The 19,846-nt window shown below is 40.2% G+C and overlaps 1 protein-coding gene across 1 annotated transcript; it reads right to left on the reverse strand.

Moving 5' to 3' along the window:
* Positions 1–10,329: 10,329 nt before the first annotated feature.
* APOOL (apolipoprotein O like) lies at positions 10,330–19,515 on the reverse strand. Its single transcript, XM_021531423.3, has 9 exons — positions 19,483–19,515; positions 16,345–16,449; positions 15,657–15,776; positions 14,621–14,675; positions 14,393–14,491; positions 13,954–14,045; positions 13,519–13,605; positions 11,793–11,949; positions 10,330–10,539 (listed from the first exon to the last, which is right to left on the reverse strand). The coding sequence occupies exons 1-9, from the start codon at positions 19,492–19,494 to the stop codon at positions 10,442–10,444; spliced, it is 825 nt and encodes a 274-aa protein (XP_021387098.1). The 5' UTR covers positions 19,495–19,515; the 3' UTR covers positions 10,330–10,441.
* Between the last annotated feature and the right edge of the window lie 331 nt (positions 19,516–19,846).

Raw genomic sequence — 19,846 nt, forward strand, 5'->3', positions numbered from 1 at the left:
ACGGTGCCCGTGCCCCGGGCTGGCAGCTGTGTCAGTGCTGAATGCAGGGTTCTGCTGTGCTCCACTGTATGGAGGCTTTGGCTGCTTCCTGGGGGAACAATGGGAATTCAGAGCATTAGCAATGGTGAGGGTCTTGACAGATGTTTTTGGTGCTGCAGATTGGTTCAACAGCCATGTCAGAGCTTTAGATGTCCTGTGGCGATGGCTGTACAAGAGCTGGGTATTATTACAGCTTTCCTATGTTAGAGCAAGTGCCAGTGACACACTTTTGGGGCTCAGTGACAGAGGAAAAAACCCATATTGTCTGTGTACTTGGGAGAGGTGTCACTGGGAAAAAGTGCTGAAAGCAAAAAGCAGCTCTAATTGCCAATATCTGAAACCCAAGAGTGGGAGGAATCGTGTTTAAACACCAAGCCTCTTGTCAATGGTTATCAGTCTTACTTCTTTCTTTTTAGATTTGTGGAAAAAAATCCCTAAGAGCAAATAAATCAGAAACATGCATTTGCTAGTGTTGGATTTAAGTAGTAAATGTACTTATCAATCTTTAAAGCTTGTCTGGTGAGTCCTAAAGAAAAGCAATGACTGAGAGTGAGGTGGGAAAATGCTGAGTAAGTGCTGAGTGCTCAGGTAAGATGCTTTGAGTTAGTTTTAAATTGTATAAATAGTATTTTGGCAGTATGGCAACCTTGTGCTTTTAAACATCCAGAGGTTAAAAATTAACCAGAATACCAGACTCCTTTTGCTGTATTTCCATTTTGAGTACAAAACTCCTTCTAAGTGCACTTACCCAACTTTTTTAATTTTCAAGCAGTAGACAGCAGAAAATATTACAACCACTATGACAACCAGTGCCACTGCAGGAAGAGTAGCCACTAAAATGAAATCCAGAGTGTTCCAAAGGTGGTTACATTTGGGGCCCATGTACCAGTACTCCTTCCAGCCTGTTCTGTAGTAATCACATCTGCAAATAGAAACATTCACTTTTAGCAAGAGCATTTTAATTCAAAAGCAAGCAATACCAAAAAAGTATAGTATTTTGCTATATAATTATTTATTATTCAACACTGCAGGGGCCAAGAGAGTCACTATTTTTCCTTGATGTTTAAAGGTGTTTTTTATCTTAGTTACACCCATCTGTTTCCAGATTTGATGCAAAAACACTTTGCCAGGCTCTGAGTAACCAAGTCCGAGTTAACATTTCAGGAGTCCAAGATAAGAAGCTTTGTTGGGAACAGGATGCATTCCCTAAATCATGGCCTGGCTCAGGTCAAAGGTCTTTTTGCTGTCAGCATGGCAAAGCTGCTGAGTGGGAGTGAAACCTCACATTTCTGGCTGTCATTATGACACAAAGTTTTTAAAAGGAAAAAAACCCCACTACGTAATGGAGAATAGAACATTAAGATGTCTAATTTTTTTTAACTCAAAAGAAAATGTGATCAGCCTGAAAAAAAAAAATGAACTTGCAATTACACAGCTAATTCAGTTTTAAAGTAAAATAGTTGAGAGAACAGGGAGCCTGTAAAAATTGAGGATTACAGTGATTACCTACATTAGGAATGACATAGCCCACACATATATTTAAAAAGAAAACACTATGCCCAAATCCCAGATTTGATGCTTTTTATCAGAGCTATAAGCTTATGCAGATTGTGAATGAAGATCAACATTTATTTTCATGGATTACTTTGGAGGATCTAAATTTAATTCATAATTTAGAATATATTTGACATTTACATGGTGTATACTTAAACAAACAAACCAAGCCCACATACTACCTGCAAAAAGGTTTTCCATCTTTACATTGACAAGGAATATTTTTAGGACAGAATTCATCTGTATTACCCAGACAGGCCTCAAAGTCCACAACTCCACTGCAGTTGGCTGTGAATTAAAACAGAATTATTTAATGCAATTATACAGTAACATACTGTCAGTGGGCTGTGTTGCTAATTACACCAAAAATTCATGCTTCATATGTACTCTGTAGATGATACTAAATCTTACTTTCCAGTGACTTGTCCCTTGAAAATTTTGAAGCTATTTGAGAAATGAAAATTTACCTGCTTAAATTACTTTACCCTGAATCCAGGGTGAACCCATCCTCCAGGAAATTGTATGGCTTGTGTTGTTATGGTTTTTAGTCTCATAATTTAAAGTGTGATTGTGTCTCAATTCCACAATATATCATCTCTGGCTTGTTGACAAAGACTAAAAGTCATGAGACTCATTAGAGATTCCAACCTTCCAGTTATAATCCAAATTAGAACCTTTTTGTGCGTTTTGCAATGGGATTATTCCTTGGCTTAGCCTACAAAAGGATCTGGTTTGCATTAATGTTGGTTCTCCTCTATCTCTTTTGCTGTGTAAACACTGGGCTGTAAATTATGTTCCAGAATCTGAGTGTTTACAGTATTTCACAGGTATTTGGCTGGCTAAAAACAACTCCCTCAGCAGCCTGAATCATCATCAAACACCAGCACGTTTGGCACTCCCACCCTACATCCTTGGCTACCTGTTCTCTCCTGCTCAGCACTCGGACTCAACGCCAGGCACCAACCTGAACACACAGAAAAGCCCCCAGAGTGCCACCAGAGCCAAATCTAATTGTGCACAACTCTTCCCAGTGAGAGGAGCCACAGGCAACTGCTGGAGCAGCTTTAATGGCACTGTCACTGTCAGAGAGACTTCTACCAGAACAAACTCCTGACTGCTGCATTATTAGCCAGAGGAGCTGTGCTGGGAGCAACTTGCACTGCAAAAAGAGATGGAAGCCTCCTTCCTTTCCACTGTGCAGGACCATCTCATCCAACATTTGCTGCTTATCAGAGATAAATCTAAATGATTACAGTGACCAAGGCTTGTACCAATCCATTTACACACGCTGCATGCTCTCCTCTAAAGAGGCATCAGCACTGGAACATTTTCCAAGAAAACCTAACTACAGGTATGTGTTATGGCTATAAAGTACAGAAAAATGAAGAATTCCAAGTAGTATTTGGCATAGTTCATCTGGGAGATAAGCAATGTTTTTAGCTCCCTCTGGTTAGTAAAACAATTACAATTCTTTTAGCAATGATACAAAATCCTGAGGCAGCATAAAATCACCAGTTGTGATTCTGCTGGGAGAGAGGGAGTGTGTGCTCTTTGCTATTAATGCTCTAATATTCCATGTGATAAAGGAACTCACTGCTGAGCTCTTCAAAATACTGTGGTCTACATAAATGCCAAGTTAGCCTTCAAGTAGTAACTTGTTTTTGCAAATGAAAGTTTAGAGTAGCATTAAAAAATTCCTCAGATCACAAACCAAAACTCTTATTAGAAAAATAATAACTGCAGCTGGTTTACCACTATTGACTTAGGGATACCCAGTTACAAGTAAGTGGTAGCTACCAGGTACAGAACAGTGATGATAAAATAAATAAATATATAAATAAAATATGTGGGAAATCTTCCCATAAAATAATTGCAGGCCAATATTGGTCTAACAGAATCAGAAACAATTAAATTACTTCACTCCTCACTTAAAATAAATTTTCTACCAGTGCATTCTGATTGTCATGCTCTTAATTATTGATGATTTTCTCCCTGTTAGTAGCAAAAAAAAAGTCTAAGAATACTTGCTATAAAAAAATACACAATTTTTTAACCCATATACAAAGTGGTTTTTCCCCCACTGAAAAAGAACCAAACCATTTAACTAATTTAAAACCACCCTTCTGAAATTCAGAGACTGACTCAAAAGGATCCCAACCCATCAGGATACTGAGCTTCAGATGTAATTAATTAATATGGCTGTAACTTCTTCCCTGTGACACCAAACACAGGACAGCAGCTCTCTCACCAAGGTTTTTACATTTGCATTGTTTTGCTGTTATTTCAAATAAACCCAGCCTGAAGCCTAAGGAGAATTCCCCAGCAGCAGTCCCCCCCAAGGGACTGCAGTGCCCCAGCAGCTCCCCAGAGTGCACATGGCCACGTCCCTGCTCTGAGAAGCCACAAAGCAAAACTCCAGCAGCTCTTACGTTGTGAAGCTTCACCCAGCAAGGGGCTGCCCAGGACCAGGACACACAGCAGGACTTTCAGAAAGGACATCCTGGGCCTTTTCTTCCAGACTTTGCCAGCAGCAGAATAAAGTTCCCTTTCTGCTGCTGTGGATTGTGGATTTTGAGCTTGTTTTACAGCATCCTTCTCTATCAAGAATTACTAATTAACTTAAAACTGATAAGCTTTCTGATAACATACTCAACATATTTTCCTTTATGAAACTAGGTAGTTTCATAAAAATATCTCATTAATCTTGCTGTTTCTGAATTTTTTAAATCAGATGTGAGGTATTCATTTAACAACCTAAATTTCAGCACACTAAGGTGTCTGTCAGGACCCTTTCTCCCTTCTCCTTTTAGGCTTATGTTACCTTTTACAGATAAACTTGGACTGCATTTGCAGACGATTTCCTGGAACAGGCATTGTTTTTAAAGACAAAGCCATGGTCTTGAAGCCACCAAAGATGGATGTGATAGGAAGGATGGAATCCTGTAATTGGATGTATTTACCATTAAGTTTTGTTGATTAATTTTTCATTTTTCTGAGAATAGAAAATACCCAAGTGGCAAGGATGAGTGATGACAGAACCTCACACCTTAGCACACACCCTGTCATCTTTCTTCTTTATTTAGAGTCCTTAAAAATTCTCAACATTCACTGCACAAGAAGAAACGGACACTGTGGTCACCCCAAACACTACCCAGGTTACACCCAAATTTTGTGTTTAACTGCACTGAAGCTGAAGTTAGCACAAGCATTGTTCCTAGCACAGGGCTTTCAAAACTAATTCATAACTGATATAATCCCAATGTGGATTTCCTAATTTGACAGGAGCTGGCTGCTTATGCTAACATGCCAAGCATGTTACATTAACAGCAAAAGGTAAACTTTAACCTTTGCTTTTCAAAGGATAAATAATGATCTCTAAAAATCAATGCCTAGCAAATTCTTGAATACTGCTTTGGCTAAAGCCCAACACTTAATATTACAGCAGTAGATAAGAGATTCTCAGTCCTGACAGAAAATTACTTTACAACAGACCACAATAAAGAAATTAGTATTTACCTCAAGTGAAAGAAATTGCATGATCCTTCTTCAGATGTAAGGCAGAAGTGTGAAGAAGCAGTTCCTGCAGATGCTCCATTCTCCTGCTGACAGGGAATTCCCCTCTGGCACCAGCTCTCAGCTGCTCAGGGGGAGCCCCACGTTGGCTGATGAACAAACACCTTTACCTGGGCTGTCAGATTTGGTTCAAGGATGCAGAAATGCAATGGGCAGTTTTTCCCTTGGGTGAGATGTTTTAATGTAGCAAAACAAACCCCAGACCCTTGACTACATCACTGTATGTGTGATGTGCTACATCACTGGCATTTATTGGATGCAGAGGGTTTGGATCTGGCCTCAGGAAGGGCTGCAGAGGCTGAGGTTTCTGTTTTCAGTGCCCACTTGAGTAACAGCAAATAAACCCAGTGCCAGCAGCCCTGAACAGCTGAGAGCTTTGTACTGCACAGCACACCCATTTCCTCCTCTTATTGTCTGAGTTTCTGGAGCTCAGCACAATCAAGAGCCAAGTAATGCATTCTGTAACATCCAGGCTCATTTAATTTCTTCAAAGAGAGACACAGAAGTAAATCAAAGTTACTGACCAAAATGAATGGTGGAAGATGGAACTGCTCATAATCTTTAATCTTAACTCATTTCAGAGCTGGTTCGAGGGGGCTGTGGAGACCAGTCTCTCCTCCTGCAGCATTGCAGGGGTCCTGAGAGTGAAACAAACTGAGCTCAAGCTATGGATTCCCAAACACTGGTGTCAGGACTGCTACAAAAAGAGCCCAGAAAAGATTACCAAGGCTTGAAACCATGACAGGCTCAGTTTACACCTATTCCCTGGTCACAGCAATGGAATTTCTTTCAGCTGTTGCAGCAAAATCCATCTCCTATGTCTGCAAACAGAAGGACAAAGGAGTAACTGCACCTTGAACAAGGGTGTTTGCCTCTGCCCACAGTGAACCCAGGGTTTCACTGGGGTTGTCCACATAAAAGCACATCAGGGGCAGGAAGAAAGACACACTGTCTTCTAGGATGGCTTCAGTCACAGCCTTTCCTGGCTGCAGCTTGCCATCAGCACATAGCTGAGCTTGGTTTCTGGGAATCCTGCACTTTAAAATAAAAGCCACACACACTCCAGTGCCTACTGATTGTCCTTCTCTAAAAAGTACTGGCTTTGTGGAACCCCACTTTCTTTTGGATTAAAAATATGTTTTCAGCATTTCACTAAAATACTCCAAACTTCCACTACAAGGTAACAACATTGCTGCATTTCAATACCTTTCCAGTATCTCCCAAGCTGTTCAAGAATCACAGGGACAATGTGCCATTAAAACAGCCCCATTACTCATTCACACAATTCTCCTTCTTTCGAGTAATTCACTCTTTAGGTTACACCATGGATTACATAATTTATGACCCTTGCTTGGCAAATTATCTGAAGACTGGCTGGCACAGTCACACTGAGACACACACATTTACCACCTGCTTCCTTCTTGAACTGTATCACTCCTCCAGCATGGATAAAAACTTTAGTTTTTTCCAAGTCCTGAACTACACCATTCTTTAGGAAAAAAAAATCCCAGAGAAGAAAATGGAAGCACAGCTCAAAATTTAGGCCACTGAGCACTGGTCTGTCCTACGGCTTCAGGGATTTCTTCCAGGAGTGATTCAGTACTTCAGGGGTGACATTTCCCCCCCAACATTAATAAACAAGTGTGACTTAGTCATTATAAATGAACTTTCAAAAAGTACTTGAAAGGAATTGACAATTTTCCTACATATGAAAACAACAGACAAAAATTAAACTTAGTTTTTAAAAAGTATCTTATTGCCCTTTATTTCCAGATGCTTTGCAGCAGTATGACAAAATAAAGTATCACAATCAGTTTCATGTAAATAAAAAATTAATATCAACAAGCTCCAAATCACTCTACATTGAACACAATCAACTATAAATAAAACCCCCATGCATTAAAGCTATTTCTGTATTAAAAAATACCATGTGACCCCATTCTTTAAGACATTGATTTTTTCACAAATATATAACTTATATAAAATTACAATATATATTATTACTTTTATGACGTTACTGTATTATTGCATTGTGAAATAAACTTACGTGACTCTTAAGGATTCATTTGAGAGGCATTTCAAAGTGCTTCACTATAAATTAATAAAATCATGTCTCACAATAAAACTTTTCCCATGTTTTATGTTAACTTTTCAGTGTAACAGATTTGTCTGTTGGGTCTGAAATCTTCAAGAGCCCAAATCAGGCACATGGTTACCCAAGACTCACAAGCATGGCATCACGTAGACCTCAATTTGCTTTTCTAAAGCCATTGCATAGCACCTTTACTAGAAATTACTAATACAGACATGTAGTCAGCTGTAAAGTATTAAATAACCCCTGGAGGTTCAGATGTCCAAACTGAAAGCAGAGAACACACCCAGCCAGAATACAAAACCTTCCATACTTTTCTCCCACTTTCTTTGGCTGCAGTTAGGGAAGAGTTGTCTTTAGCTGTACCTGTTTTCACAACCAAAACCTTCTAATTGTAACCCCTCTGTGTGGGGATAGTAAACAAAAACTGGCAATACAAATAAAACAAACAGAAAATTACCCTGCCTTGAGAAGAAAGAGCAATCTCAGCTGATGAAAAAACTAAATTAACTAAATTTAAAAATGACAATAACATCAGCAGCAACACCATCAACTGGTGTGGTTTGGAAGGGACCTTACTGCCCCTTTTCTTCCACCCCTGCCACAGGCAGGGACACTTTGCACTGTCCCAGGTTGCTCCAAGCCCTGTCCCACCTGGCCCTGGACACTTCCAGGGATGGGGCAGCCACCTGGCAAACCCTGAGCTGGAACAATCCTGTGCTGCTCACTCCTCTCACCTACCAAAAACTGACACAGCACAGGCACTCCATTCTGTGAGCTACAGAACTGCACCCCGCATCCTGCTGTTCATCAGAGTGGACAGCAACACTCAAGTTATGTTTAACTCTGATTTAGAACTGATTTAGTTCTAAGCCAGTGTTGCCCTAAGGCAATATTGAGCCTGAAATCCAGCCCCAGGAGAGCTTTGTGCTCCAGGGCCATGCACAGCATAACAGGATCAGGGCTGCAGTGGAAGGGGCTGGCATGGAACTCCCGATTCCTGCCTGCCCAAGCAAAGAGCCAAGGGACATCTGCAGAGCAGACACCCCACCTGCATCACCAGATCTGAGTGGAAACGCCCTGAGTACCTGGGCAGTCCCAGAGCAGCTTCTGGCACCAGGGAAGAGGCAGTGTCCCAAGGCTGCTCTCCTGGGAAGGGCAGGTTCCAGAACAGCAATCCTGCAGCTCCTCTGCCTGCTCCCACGAGAACAATTCCTGGGCAGAGTTTTTTATTATGGCCTGAAAAATCTCACCACAGTAAACTCCTGCAAAATCCAAGCAATTCTCCATCATCTTACCTTTCCTGTTGACTTGCTGTGGTAGGACATCACTCAAAGTTAGAATTTAACAATTTAGGAGTAGATGGCTTTTCCTTCATGTTTTTATCCAGAATGTTATCAAAGGGAGACAGATAATACAATTTCTGGCACCCAGTCATGAACTTGAAAATGATCATTTCTTCACAATTTCCACTTATGTCTTCATCTGTTTCCCTGGAAATGGTATATGAAGCCCAGCCATCTAATTTTTCTACTCCTCTCTCTATGATGAAACACTAAACGTGTCATGTCCAGGAGCTCTCTGAAGATTGATTTAATATCCTCTGATTGCTGCCTGAATTCTGACAGTTGCCTGGGCCTTTAAGAGATGATTAAAGAAAGAAAAGACATTAAATTCTGTCAGCTGTCCCAGGCAAGTTTAACTAATAGAATTCTTCTTTCAAACTTCACATGTTCTGACTCCACCTTGCACTGCACTCTGTGTAACAAAGACCAACACTTCACCTGAAATTTGGATTTTAAAGTATCAATTTGTTTCTGACACATCCTAAAAGCTTTTCTTCTTTTGTTCATTCACCATTTGTGCCTTCTGCACGTTCCATCCTGCAGCACCTCCTCACAACTTTGCTGATGCCACAGGGACACCAGGAATTCTGCCTGCATTTCACTGGTCATTTGCCTTTGCACCAGCAGCCTTGGAAAAGAAATCAGGCTGTGAAATTTCTTCTTCTGGAGAGCAAGAGCAAATATCACGTCACATCCCAGTGCTGAGAAAAGCAACATTTCAGGCTTTAGCCTTCCATCCACACTATCTGTTCATGTGGTTTCTCTTGCTTCCCCCTCAATTTCACAGCAAAGCCTGTATTTTCCTTAATTAAAAGGTAACAGAATGAAGAGAAATGGGGGATGAACAGAAGTACAGGGATATACACCATGATAAAAGCAGTGTTTGAAAGGTTCATCCTAGGAAACTTGACTTTTAATACCATTCTTATGGAAAACCAGAATTTCACAGAAACCCTACCAAACTCAATGAGATATTGCATACAAACTTGTGGGATGAAAAAGTTGGCTGCCTGCTACTTCTGCATTTTTACTGTCAGCAGTTTAAACCTTGAAACTACAGATTTCCAACTTCCCAAATACTTCAAACGGATTTTATATAAATTCAGTATCAGTTTCATGGATTAAGCAATTCAAACAGTTCTTCCAATTATCAGAAGTAGGTGAAAGCTGATGCATAGTTTAGAAGGGATGTTTAGAAATCAGTTTGTGTTTTTGCCCAACTTCAGAGACATTTGACCACAGCAGAGGTGTGCAGGACAAGGAGTTGTTTCCATTCACCTTTGTGAAAGAGGCAAACAGTACCAAATTATTTTGTAATAAAAAAGTGACTCTTTTACACAAGCTTTAGAGCCAATGCTGCTCACATGATACAACCACGGAGATTTTAAGGATATTCAGACCAGCAGGAACTTGCACTTCATTCCAGAGCTGAAAGATAAAAGACAAAGAAGCCTCTGCAAACCCCATCCCTCACATTCTTCATTCAGATCAACAAACATCTGAGCCAAAGCAGAGATATGTTTGCATTTTCAAATATCCTTTGTGAAGTGACATTTATTAGCAAGTTTGGCACAGAGAAGCCCCATTGGGAGAAGACACTGACAAATCTTGTTTTCTCAGTGTCTCACTAATGACACTGAGTGAATTCCCACTGCTTTTATGGAGTCAAGAACAAAATAAGCACTAAACAGAATCATTTAAGTCAATAATACAAATTAGAGATAAGAAAGTATCTGATAAAATTATACCTCACAGAGTATGTATTGTAAAGATTATTCCTTCCCTTCTTCCCTCCCCCTTATCTGTAACATTTTGCATTTTGTAAAGCAGACTTGGCTTAGCTCCTGGTGCTGTACATGTCCACATCTTCTGGGCTGGACTGACCATGGTCCGTAAGTTTTGGATCAGGCTTAAATTTTGATGTCTTCACTGCTCCTGTTAGAGACAGCGAAGAAATATGGTTAAAAAGTATGCATATCCTTGAGGTGTAAGGAAATAAAGCTTAGTGATACATTTTGAGAATTTCTGTATTACCAAACACTCAGAAAATATCAAAATCTGTTCCAGTTCAGAGTGTGTTAAGCAAGAGTATGTTGGAATGCTGGGCAGCAGTGAAGGGAGAACACGACCTCTTATCACTCCCCAGCTCCACTTCCTAACCCTACATCACTTGATCCAACGAAGGGTGTTACGTTCTCCTGAATGCTTTGCCCCACTTGGACTGAGAAAATAAACATCTCTGGCAACACAGATTCATTTAGGGCATGGGTATTTTTGGCTGTATTAAGGACATGAACTAATTCCACCTATGAAAGCAATGACAGATCTATAAACACAAACCCAACAAAGACAGTTTGGCCTGGAGCAAGTGTAAAAACAGATCAAAGCATTCCACAAACTAAATCAGAAAAAAAATCATGTGCAAAGATGTGAATGCATACTACAGTGAAAATAAAGGAAAAAATATTAAAACACTAATCCAAGTACATTCTGCTTGCTTTCCACAGAGAAAAAAAATCTCTGGTCACAATTCCTTCCTTCCAAGTGATTTCCTTGTAACAAATAAAATTTAGAAATTGCCCTCACAAAAGGTAACAATATTTTAAGACAAATTTAGTTCTCCTTTAATAGGTAATTCCACTGTTTTCTCTTAAAAATTGGACTACCATATTTTTTCCTGTTAAACAGGCTGTTATGTGATCTAGTTGATTAGCTCAATCACTTAAGATGCACAAGGAACCACTGCAAAAAACCCAACAAAATAAAATCCAGTGCTTCATTTTTCAATTATACACTCTTTCATTCTACTATGGATCATCTCTGCATTGTTAGCAGAGGCTAAAAGTAATCAAAACCATTTGAGACTTCAATTTTATAATTAAAACCTTTTTGTGTGACTTGCATTTGGATTATTCCTTATTTTGTTTACATTAATATTGGTTCTCTGACATTACTGAGAGAGAACAGCAAATATATAATTCTGTTATTATGACAGGGTCCACAGTGAGAAAATCATCACCTCCCTGAGGCTCTGAAATATGTATTAAATGACAGCATGTAAAATATGCTCTAAAGAATAATATGCACTGACAGCCTGCTCCAGTTTAGAGCAAGAGTAAGTGCAAAATTAAGTCAACTAATTGGATTTGCAAGTTGCCCTGAGATTTCACTTGAAATGTTTAATTCACCTGATGAAGGCACTGGATCTTCATTACTCCAAGACTCTACTGGAAAAGATTCTGTTCTATTAAGTGATCTTGACTCAACAGCAGACTCAGGTTTGATAGTAGAAATTCCCTTCTTTTTCTTATCTTCTTGCATAATTGGTTTTGACTCTTGCTGCAACTGTGAACCAAATATTAATAAAAGAAAGCACATGGGTATATGCTTAATGCATTATTGCAAAACAAAGGTTTAAAATCTGGGAGTTTATCTTTGATGAAATTCTTTTCAGATATGACATCATACAATGATATTCAACTAGTCAGCTGCACACAAGGGGCATAGCTGGAAAAGTAAAATTCATGAAACCCCACAGATCAGATAGAATAAATTCATGTGAAAGGGAAATTGTCATGAATATATACTTAGGACTGAAGCTGTGGTTTTACAAGAGCCCCTCCAAAAACTACACAAGTGCATTTCCAGGTGAGGAGCCTTTAGCCTTACACAAGACTGAAATACCCCTGAGTGTTTACAGAACACTTACTACCCCTAGTTAGCAGGAGATGGAAAGATAAATCATGGTTACACCCTAGTAATGAGAAATTATATGTCTTGGGAAGAGGCTTCACTCAGGGGAAAAAAACTGAATAAAAGTGTCTGTACCACATCAATTCTTGTTTTGCTATCAGTTTAATAACAGTTATCTGAATCTCATTTTCAAAACTCAGAATTCCATTTGTGCTTCTCAGAAGAAATAAAGGGTGAGGGCTGCATGTCAATGAACACTATAAATTTAAAGCAAAATATTTCTACACCTTAATATAACTGAGAAACAGAAAATTTCTTAGAAAAGAGCAATGAAAAACTACTGTACAAATCTGCAATTTTACTTGGGAAGTGCTCCTTTGTCAAGGTTTTATAAATTTCCCCTTGAGGAAAAAAATCCTTCTGGGTTGGATAAAGCCCACATTTAATTCTGGGATTACCAATCCAAATTCCATATGTAATTTACAGAAGGTTCATATTGCCCTCTACTATCTGCTGGCAAGGCTTCAGCTGTTTAATATGTCCTATTTTGACTGCCTCACCTAAAAACCACACACAAAATCCCCTAAAAACAGAAAAAGCAGAGAAACTAGAGGAAATTCTGAGGAGAACAATAGTTATATCAGAGTGAGAAAACCTGCTCTGTAAGAGAAGGTTATAGTGAGGAAGAGAATGTCAAAAACCCTGCTAACTTTTCCATGAGTAGTAGGTCAATATAAAGAGATTACTGATCATTTATTCACTGTGGCTGCCATGAGGACAGGACAAGAAGAAGAAATAAATCAGCCATGGACAATTAATATCACAAGGTAAATAAACCAGACTTCCTGCAAGGGTTGTAGAGCAGTAAGTCAGTCATACCTACTGTAATCCTGAGTGTCTTTAGTCTAAATTCAGGGGCTGCTTAAGACCAAAGCTTGAATCAAATGGATCCTTTATGCCAAGATAAAAAAGGAGCTCTAAAGAGAAACTCGTTCTTCTATTGTGCACCCTGCACACACTGTGGGACTACAGAGAGGATCTCGGTATCTACTGGCATGAAAGGTGTAAAAACAACTAAATACTGAAGTGACAAAAAGATCAGACTGGGGTTTGTGCCTTGCTGAACACCATCAGTAAAGCTTGAACAGCATCAGCAGAAGAGAACACAACTTTCTAAGCTCCCTCTCAATGTGTGAGTTGTCATTACTTCCCAAGTCCTACCTTGGTGACAGTTTCCTTGTCTGCCCACAGTGACCTCACAGCCTCATAGGTCTGATGACTCGCACAAAGTAACTTTTTCCCTGTTACCTATTTTTCAGAAAAACATAATTTAATAACAGTTTTTAAAATACAAAGACAGGCTATTCAAATGAAATTAATCATGTTTGCATTCTCATGCTTGACTTCATCCTAAGGCATCTGCTTTTCAAGATCTACTGCATATTTCCCTTACATCAAGCAAATTGTAAATAATATTTAAACTCCTATTAGGAATCCATAGGAAGCATGCTAAATCCACCTACTCCAAATGAAATCAAACTCTGATCAGCAAACAGTGTGCTGGCAATGTTGGCACAATAGATGGAGCACCAAGTTAAAGAATACAAACTTGTCCCACTATGTTGGAAATGATCACAGATAAAACCAGAAACTTACCTTAGCAATGACCACTGACTGAGCTGGGTAACAAACAGAATATCCTACAGTAGTAAGTCCCAATGGATAAGCAATTTTCTTAAATCTAGAACCTGTACAAAGCCAAATATTTTGAATAATTAGACAAAAATGAAAGGCAAACCAAGTAGTTGTAGCAATTAAATGCAGGAGAGATTGATATTCTGAAAGAGAAATAATCCCAAACTAGGTTTTCCAATATTACGAAGAATGAGAAGAATTGTATCATCAGTCTGTCTAGTCCTGCTCTGTCAGGTCTCAGCCAGCTCCTAACAGCAATCAACAAGATCCCTTCATTTACTAGGAAGGATTTATTTAAGTCCTACAGGCTTTTGCCAATGTTTCAGGAGAGCATTCTGACCACTAGAACTGTTACAAGCTCCACACCCCACAGGCAGTAATGAAAACAAGGCAACCCCACCTTTTCTTGCCAGCACTGCACCAGCCAGGCCTGACACTGTAATTACAGCAGCTTTGGGAAGAAATTCCGGCGGGGGGTTGTTCAGGTAAACATAAGCATCTAAGAAATGGAAAAAAAAGACAAAAAAGAAGCAGGGCAATTCAGTATCAGTAATTTTATTTTATTTCCCACTTTAATTTTACTGAGAGTTTATATACATGAAATGAGACAGATATGTGACTTGCCTACCTTTTCCAAATTGAATTGAATCCATTATTCCATTTTTAACAAAGACATAGACACTCTACAAGGAAAGAAAAAAAAAAAAACAAAACCAGAAAGTAAAATATTGTGTAACTTTAAAAAATCCAAACCAATCACCTTCTAGAAAGGCTATGGAGAGATCTACCCTCTTTGTGACAAAAAAATACTTGCATTTTTAAAACTTACATTGACAATTAATTAATAAAAAGAATCTCTAATGGAAGCTCCCTTTCAAAACTGACATCTCAGGAACTCTAGAGCAGCAAAACACCTGGATGCCAACTGTATAGGAAAATCCAATCTTCCCTAGAGACTTTCCCAGAAAAAGAGCAACACCGAATTTGTACCACCAGAGGTCACTGCTACTCAGTGGCAGGAACTCGTACAATGATTAATGACATTAAAAAGTTTGGTACAGCTTTGTAACAAGACTATTTCAGTCATGCAGTCACTGACAACACTTATCCAGACCAATGGAATCACAATTTACAGAAAACACATTTTGAAGACATTTAGATTTTTTTTTTTTTAACTATTAGGGTCTACATTTTTTTGCAAAAGTAAAACATAAGCAGAAAATCTCCTCTGGCCAACAGCCAGGGTGAAGCTGCTGCTTCCCAGCAGGTACAAAAGCAGTAACAGGCACCACAGTTCCCTCTCCACCGGGAACACGCAGTAACAGAGCTGAAGTGTTTCTGATGACTTGTGAGGAACAGCCAGCAGGCTGTTCAGATACCTGGGATGCATTCTGTTTGTCTTTTTTGTCAGATACTGCCCTTTGGAAGCAGCTCCTTCTCCATGGACTGCACCTGGAACTTCAGACTCCAAAACAGCCTCAAGTTCTCCCAGCAAGAATTTACCGACATAAATTGTAGAAGGAGGGCTCATTTTTCCATCCAAATTTACCTTATGCTAAGACAAGGAACTGCCAAAAAACCCCTCCAGGGGGAAGTAACCTATTTTTTCAGTGGTTGGCTGTAGTGCTGAGAGACCTGCAGGGAACGCTGGGTGCATCCCTTACCTGGCACCACCCAAAATAGCGGCCGGTCGTCCTCCGCAGGGCCGTGAGCTGCTGCTGCAGGAGCCCCGGCTGCTCCTCGACGTACCTGGAGCTCAGGGGGGGCGCGCTGTAAATGGGGAGCTGCAAACAAAGCACAGCTGAGCAGCAGGGCCACGGCTCTGCAACCATCAGCCGCTGCTTTTCACGGGGGGTTTCCAGCCTGCAAAGCCTCAGTGCTCCCACTGCAGCACACAAAGCTTCTATGTGGAACTCTGAACTTTTAGAGTTCCACACTGACTCTACCCAAGTGGGACTTCACTCTTTGGAAGTGAAAACTGAAATAATTATATAGGTTCTAAGAAGTAGAATTACTCAGTATGAAGCAAAGGCATGTGCAAGAATAATTAGAAAGTGGATGTGTGTATTACTGGAAATTGCACATTAGAAATGGACTCATCAGTAACTATTCTATTTTCACCTTTTCTGACTGCATTGTTTAAATACTGTAATAATGCAAATGAGATAAAACTTCACTAATTTAGTACCATAACACTTCGTGTTTTATTTGAGCCATAGTGGTCAGTCATTTACTATCACATATTACTTTGCTATGTATTTTAGTTACTGGGTAATGTAATTCAATGGACAGAGCTGCTATACTGCAGGTTTTTCTAGTATTATTTTGAAGACCAAGAAAGAAGATTCATACCTTATCTGGCTTCACCAGCTGACTTTTTGATTCCTTTTCTGTTGCTGCATATACAGTAATACATACAAATGGCAGCCCAGAAGAAACAGCTGCCAGCTTTGCCACCTGGGACAGAGAGATGAAAAAAGGGAGTCCTTATGCTGAAATTAAAATTTCCCTTCAGATTGATCAAATGTGGGATTAAACAAGTCAGTTTTAAAACTTTTTTTAAGCATTACACCTCCTAGATTACACAAAGATTTTCTGAAATTATAATGGTAAAGAAAAGGTTAAAAATCCCTGACAACAATTTTATGCCTAAAATACCAGGAAGAATTTTGTGTTCAATCCACACTGATGCTTCCATCACCTGTTAGGGTAAATTCAGTTGTAATTTACTTAGCATGCAGGAACTGCATTTTTGAAGAATTTTTAAAGAAAAACTATTTTAAACCTATGATAAATCAGACTGCTTATTTCCATACAGCTACCAGAACAAGACACCAATTTTCAATAGACACTAGAAGAAAAACTGAATTTAAAAATGATAGAGCATGAGAAAGTTGTATCGTTCACTTAAAGAAAATATATATTTTAAAGTCACAATGGATTCTGTTCTCAATGTAAAAGAGAAAACTATACAGAGAATGATCAAAGTGGTCCAGCTGCTGACTGACAGTAATTGCTTTACTTCTGGGTGCCTGCAGACAAACATATAAATGTTTAAAGATCCAAGGAAATATCTGTACTGGCTAACATTTACTCTAGCAGTTATCCCAAGAGGGTTTCACTCTTTTCTACTGAAATCACAAAGAACCAGAGCAAAAGAAAAAGCAACATCACCTTGACTGCACTAAAGAGGCTTCACTGCATGGAGCTGTTCCGTATCCAATCACAAGGTGCACTAAAAAGAACTCAATTAGCTAAGCTGTTTCTAGTACTAATTTATTGAAATTATTTGATTAAAAGTTCCTTATCAGGCATTATGTATCAAACAATGAAAATCATATATTGCTTAGCTAAAGAAACCAAAAAGTATTTTGGCTATGAAAACTTCTACAGAAGTTACTGAGAATTAAGAAAAGGATCATATTGTTATATCAAACACTAGGAAAGAAGCACAGAGAAAAACACCTGCAAAAAGCTGGAGCTGTACAACACCCTGGGATTGCATGTTCAGCCAGCAGAATGACTCCAGAACATCAGCTGATAACTGACTTACAAATAAATAAAAATCTTTGATTTGAAGAATCCAGGAAATTGCTGCAGGTACAAAAGCCAGGTGACATTCCTGGAGATGAATTCTGCACAGACACAGAGCTAAACACCACCAGAAGGAAAGGTCAATGGCCAGACTTAAAACATTCCCTGTAACCACTGCCAAGTTCCTGACCTACACTGACAACCTGCAGGTGCTTCCCCAGAAATAAAAAACACACCAAAGACAGACATGGCAATGTTTTTGATGAGCAGCCTGAACAGCAATTATTTGCTGAATAAATGAATTATATGCTTTCTAGCAGAAAACTGTTACAGCTATGCCTCTTAATAGCAGAACTGGAGTAAGACCAATCAAAATATAATAATAAAACTGTCAAATGTACCTGGATAATTTTGGCTTTAAGTATTTGCATTTCAAACAATCTGCTTCAAAGTCTTGGAATCTTATCAACAATCAAAAATACAGAGTCTATTAAAAAAAAAAGTTAAAAAACTACATCGCTACAAAGAATTCACTATCTTCTATTCAAAAGATGCAGAATACAAACTAAACCATAATAAAGGCATATAGTTAATTTATGCTAATCTCCAAGACATTGTTTCCCATTGAAACTGCAAATTCTGTGTGCTTGCTTCAAGAATTGGAGCAGGAAACTTGCCCCGAAGGCAGGAACTGCCTCAAAATGGATCAAAGGAATGGAGTATATCCAAAAATCTGATGCAGGGATTTATTTAAAAAAACATACGACTTCTGTATCACAAAATGAGACTCTACTAGCCAGGTTAAAATAAGATTCAAATTTAGCAGCTACCTCATATCATATTTTCCATGAAAAAATATTAATTAAAGAATAAACGCTAAAAGCTCATAGGCCAAATGCCGTATCCTAATTCAGGTATGTCTTTATAAATCTCTGATGACAACCACAAAACCCCCCCCCGACAACTGCAACAGATCCTTCCACTTCACCTCAACTCACTGATATGCCGTGCATTTGGTTTTAATCTTGGTCTGCCGAGTGACCCAGAGAATGAAATCTTAAGAAGAATAAAACTCTTATTAATAAATATTTCATAGTAAATAGTAAAGAACACACGTAAAATGATGTCACTTCACTAAAGGTACTATAAATCATTCAGATTTATCTACTGAGCCAACCAAACCACTTCAGGACCACCCAGCCAGACAGCAAAGCCAAAGAGTTTCTTTTGCTTTAACAAATTAAAGCAAAACGCTTTCTTTTAATTTCTGTCTATCGTCGTTGGCACCATCCTTTTCTTTCCAGATATATACACATTTTAAATGCTTTAAAAAAGTAAATATGAAGATTCATGTGAGAGCAACCTATTCATCAATTTGACTGCCAACACTGGAAAACCTGTCTAAATATTTGTGAGAAAGCTTAGATCTTTACATGCATGCTCTTCTGTTTAAAGACACAGTATTATTCCTACAACTAGCTATATTTTAGATACTTGTGACCCTGTTAGCTCGTAACAGCATGATTTTAACAGCCTTGTTTTAGTGATGTACAGCACCAATAGCACTTTGTCGTGTTACTACCAAACTATCATCTTGATATTCCTCGAGCTGAAGGTGTTTCGGGGGCTGCGAGTACATGGAGAACCAGAAGAGCAAACCGCTTTTATTCCCCGCTGTACAATTTAACCACCTCTCGAAACAGCTCTTTCCCCGCCAAGTCCCACACCACCACAGAGACCTCTCCCTGCCCCACTGCTCCACCCGACCCCGGCTCCGCGGCTCCGGGGGCTCCTTCCCGCCAGCACCGGCGGAGCTGCGGGCGGGCCGGGCGCTCCCGAGGGCCCGCACGGAGCCGGCCCGGCTGTCCCGAGGCGGCGGAGGAGCGGGAGCGGAGCCTGAGGGGCGGCGGAGCCGCGGGGCCGGGCGGCGCGGCCCGAGGGCGGGCGGACACTCACCTTGGCCGCCATGTTGGACGGCGCCGCGTACGGCGCGCGGGAAGGGCCGCGCCGGGCGGGGCCGCGGGGCAGGGGCGGGGCCGCGCTCGGGCCGGGCGGGACCGCCCGGAGCCGCCGTCGCCATGGGGCGGGCAGGGACGGATTGCCCTCAGCCGGGGAGGGCATCGTTCCGAAGCGGGCAGGGATGATCCCCCTCAGCCGATATGGCCCCAGAGCGGGCAGGGATGATCCCCCTCAGCCAGGGCGGGCATCGCCCTCAGCCGATATGGCCCCAGAGCGGGCAGGGATGATCCCCCTCAGCCAGGGAGGGCATCGCCCTCAGCCGATATGGCCCCAGAGCGGGCAGGGATGGTCCCCCTCAGCC

The sequence above is a fragment of the Lonchura striata genome, chromosome 14 (genome assembly GCF_046129695.1).
Source record: "Lonchura striata isolate bLonStr1 chromosome 14, bLonStr1.mat, whole genome shotgun sequence".
NCBI lineage: Eukaryota > Metazoa > Chordata > Aves > Passeriformes > Estrildidae > Lonchura > Lonchura striata.

Bases quoted from the DNA above. Each gene is read 5' to 3' on its own strand.
- APOOL (XM_021531423.3), bottom strand. The intron at 11,950-13,518 runs GTAGGACTTGGG...TTTGGTTCACAG, and splicing joins ACAAGGAAACTGTCACCAAG to TTGCAGCAAGAGTCAAAACC. The intron at 10,540-11,792 runs GTGAATTAAACA...TGTCTCTAACAG, and splicing joins AGATCCAGTGCCTTCATCAG to GAGCAGTGAAGACATCAAAA.